General features: G+C 47.1%; 1 protein-coding gene across 1 annotated transcript; it reads right to left on the reverse strand.

Annotated features, from left to right (window-relative positions):
* Positions 1–1,384: 1,384 nt before the first annotated feature.
* LOC308311222 (zinc finger FYVE domain-containing protein 1-like) lies at positions 1,385–3,691 on the reverse strand (the record flags this gene model as incomplete). The annotated part of the gene is made up of 1 exon (XM_080757857.1): positions 1,385–3,691. The coding sequence occupies one exon, from the start codon at positions 3,689–3,691 to the stop codon at positions 1,385–1,387; it is 2,307 nt and encodes a 768-aa protein (XP_080613983.1).
* Positions 3,692–4,076: the final 385 nt, after the last annotated feature.

Genomic DNA, 4,076 nt, shown 5'->3' on the forward strand with positions numbered 1-4,076 from the left:
ACAAGCTATTCTCACTGGTTAATTTTTTTTTAAATTAAAGCCTATGGGTTTAATATATTGAACCAATGAAAAGTATTAACAATGACTAAATGATAAGTAGGCTACTGTACATTGAATGAATGAATCTTATTCATATAGCACCTTTCCAAACATATAGCCTAGTTACAAAATGCTTTACAGACGGGTTATGAACAGCAAATATAAAGGACATCAAAAACAACAAAACATCAAGACATCAGAAACAAACATTGGAACCAGTTAGAACACGGGTACATTGTACATGTAAAGTAACAGTTTTGGACATACAAGATTTCCACAGGCTAGCCCCCGGTATATATTTAAAAAATATTACGACTGTATGCACGGAATTCTAAACAGTCCAATCTACCTGTGTGAGGGATAGATTAATAGAGAGTGTGCACAAAATAATGAGCTGTCTTTGGTTTAATGGGATAATGTTCACTTGGGTTGATTAATTTGGGCTTCCCTGAGGCGTAATATTAGTCACAATGTCTCTAAAATGAAATGTATTCCTGATTCTCTTTTTTTGTAGGGCGGCTATTAGAATTTGAGATACGTGCACGGCAGTCTGACGAGGCTGCCTTTCTTGTTCTCTGAAAAACAAAGGAGACTCTTTGCGTCTCCATAGAGAACCACTGCTGGTCTTCAAATTAATGGCTTAGAAATGCGACAAAAACTTTGAAAAATCCATGAATTCAATTCTCCATGAGGTGATTAATCGATGGACAAAAAAGTTATTTATAATGATTATAGCTATAATGATTAAAAGTTGTCAAAAGTGTTGGGAATACTCTGCAACACAGAAACAAGTCCAGATGAAATAAAGAAAATACAATGGTGGCAAAACACATGAATGTGTGGCGAGGGGGAATTGGCACCGTGGCACGATGACAAAAAAACCTAAAAACAAAAACATCCTCAGTCATTATTGTGCAAAACAATTTGCCGTCTTGTCTGTCAAGGGTTCATTTTGCAAACTGCTGCAGTCGACTGATCAGTGCAAAATTTCTTGTTTCTTTATTTCTTTTTACTTTTGGAATGCTAAAAACGTTATACTGGATGTGAGTTGAAGTTGAATTGGGCTGAAACTTTGCCTAAATATGGAGCTGACTGAAATCATAGTATTAACAACATAGCAGACTGGACACATGGAAGTCATGCCATTATTGGATCCCGTCTTGTTACTTTTCAACATTCAAATCTGCGATTCCCAAAAGCTAGTTGAGCTCGAAAGCCCATCGCCGTGACTGGCAGAGATCCTATTTCTGTTGAAAATATGTCACGAAAATTTGAGCTCGATTTTAGGCTGAGTGAGTGAGTGGTTCTCACCGGTGCTCTGAGGAAAGTGGACGGATATTTCTTTTTACAGGTCTCCAGGCTTCTGGTTACAGCTAATGCACACCCTTACAGGGTGGTCCCAGCCCCGTGAGGGAACCGCTCGACGATCTGGGGAGCAGTCATCACAGACACCTTGCCCGCAGGCGCGACAGTGGTGCTTGGACAGCATGGCACTGAAGTTGCTTTGGCAGTTGTGGCAGCGTATGATATCCTGGTCAGGCACCCAGTATGCCGGACGGGCAGCGTCCTTCACCAGGCCAAGGGGGACGTCGATAGCAGTGCCTAACGTGTTGGTCACTGCTTCTCCAACCCGCCTCGCCAGCGTTCCGCCCTCCTCTGTCCTGAGCTTAACCCGCAGTTCTGCCTGTGAAGCTCTCTTCTCAAAGCAGACGTCGCAGGTTCGAACGGGGCCCAGACCCCACCCTTTCTCTGGGATGGGCGTGGCTTTCGAAGAGCAGCCGTCACAAAAGCCCTCCCCACACGCCCTGCAGTGATGCTTGGTGTCATTGTCCTGGAAGACTGCCTTACACTTATGGCACGCCGAGATGAGGGAGTTGGGCTTCCAGTAAGCCGGGGCGATCTGATCCGTCAGCCAGGAGGTTACGGCCTTGGCTGGCTTCACACTGATCTCTGACACAGACTGGGCCACCAAGTTGACTTCATCCAAAAGACGCTGCCCGGCATTGGTATTGTCCTTCAAGAAGCCATTAAACCCTGGCCATATGTGCTGGATCTCGGTGCGGACGGCTGTCTCCACAGGGTCCTGGTTTCCATACCAGAACTGACGACTTCGATAGATCACTCCACAGTTTGGACATTCAACCACATACCCAGACCAGGCATACTTGGCGAGGCCCATCCACGGAGAGTCACAGGAGGCTGAGGTCTTGGATACTACCACAACGTCCTTCCCTTCTTCATAGCAAGCCTTGCAAGTGTAAATGCAATTGTCATACTGTGCAGAGTAGCGGCAGCGCTGCTTGGTGTCGTGGCATATTCCTTCCTCAAAGTGGTTCATGCTGTTCTCGCAGCCCGAGCCACAACTGAGACAAGTGTTTGAACAGGCGAAATACTCATCAGGGAAGAAGCAACTGTGGCCTACAAGGCCATCTGCGATCTCCCCATTGAAACGCTCACTCAGGGCCTGAAGGTCTTCGAAGATGACGCCGGGAGTGCGAGAGGAGCGGCTGGTGTTGTTGTCCAGGAGCTGCTCTAGCACATTCTGCAGGCCACGGAAGTCAGTGGGAGGCCTGGGGGTTTGTGTACCCTGGTACTGGACAGAACTAAAGGCTTTTGGGAAATGACCCAGCTTCTTAAAGCGCTCCATAAGTAGCCGAACCACAGACTCTGATGGATTAACTGAACCAAGTAAATTGGTGTGGACCGTTTCATGAAATATGATCACCGCAGGGCCGGGGGTGGACCGGGGGAAGTGCTTCACGTAGGCATCAGACGCATCGCCAAGGAACTTGAAGAGGTCGTCGTGGAGACGGTCAGCGCAGGTGCGGTAGATGATGAGATCAGAAATTGCGAGTACCTTGAGTAAGAGGCGGGTCCCCTGGCCCTGTTTGGAGCTGTTCCCCTGCAGACCCTCTGTATCAATGACTACCACTTTGTGGATCGGGTCAAACGCGGCCCACACCCCCACTGTGCAGGACTCCTGTGTCTGGGAGGTCTTGAACACCTCCCTGCCCGTGAAGAACGTGTGGTTCAGGGTGTGGGACTTGCCATCTCCCGTGTTGCCAAAGATGGACACCACCTTCAGCAATAGGTCGGGTTCACAATTAAGTTTCTTCAGGAACGCTGCTTCATCCCTGATTTGGATTTCATCCTTCTCGTTGACCAGGAGAAAACTGGACACGTGCTGCAGCAGTTTTTCTCCCTGAGCTTTGGTCTCATCGGCTGCTTGAATGGCAGAGGGCAGGGCCGAGTCGACCTCGGCAGGTTTCTCTGACAGAGGATACCATTTGAGCCAATGTTTATTTTCTTTACCTCCAATGTGGGTACCTTTTTGGCAGTCTTGGCACAAGCTCACCGTACAGTTGTGGCAACAGACCACAGACATATGCCGCTTGACATTGTCCAAGCTTCCATTACCTCCGTCGCAGTTGTCACAATGGGGGACATGGCCAGGCCCTGCCTGAACCCTGTCATGGTTCTTCAGATGCTCCCGGTCGTGGGGCCCGAACTCACAGTGCACAATGCACGGCAAGCAGGTCTTGCACCCATTACATTCAAACTCAGCCTCCTTAGGACGATCACACGCATACAGATCTTGACATATTAGACTAGTATTGAGTCCCTTTTCTGAATGTGTGCCATGTCCACTCATCTTTTCTTTGTGCACAGCTATGGCTAATCCAAGAGAAATGATATACCGTCGACTTCTGTGCTCTACAATAATGTAATCAGTGGAAAAACGGCTTTGTGCGGTTACAGTGCTCCCTGAACCGCGGTAGATTCAGCAAGTTATGAGCCCATTCAATTGCAAACGTCTTTAAAATGAAAATATGTAAATAAGCAATTAGGCTAACTAACCCAAAGGCAACACACTCTTTCAGCAAGGTATTTTGTCACATATCCGTTTGTGAAACGATAAATACTATAGGCCTATACTATTGTCTGCAGCTGCTAGCAACACTAGAAATGTAAGAATTATGACAGATATTAATTATAAAAATGTAACCCGGCCAGTACCACAACAGCAAAACGATGAA

Source organism: Protomyctophum bolini (genome assembly GCF_963924005.1).
Source record: "Protomyctophum bolini genome assembly, chromosome: 3".
NCBI classification, from domain to species: Eukaryota; Metazoa; Chordata; class Actinopteri; order Myctophiformes; family Myctophidae; genus Protomyctophum; species Protomyctophum bolini.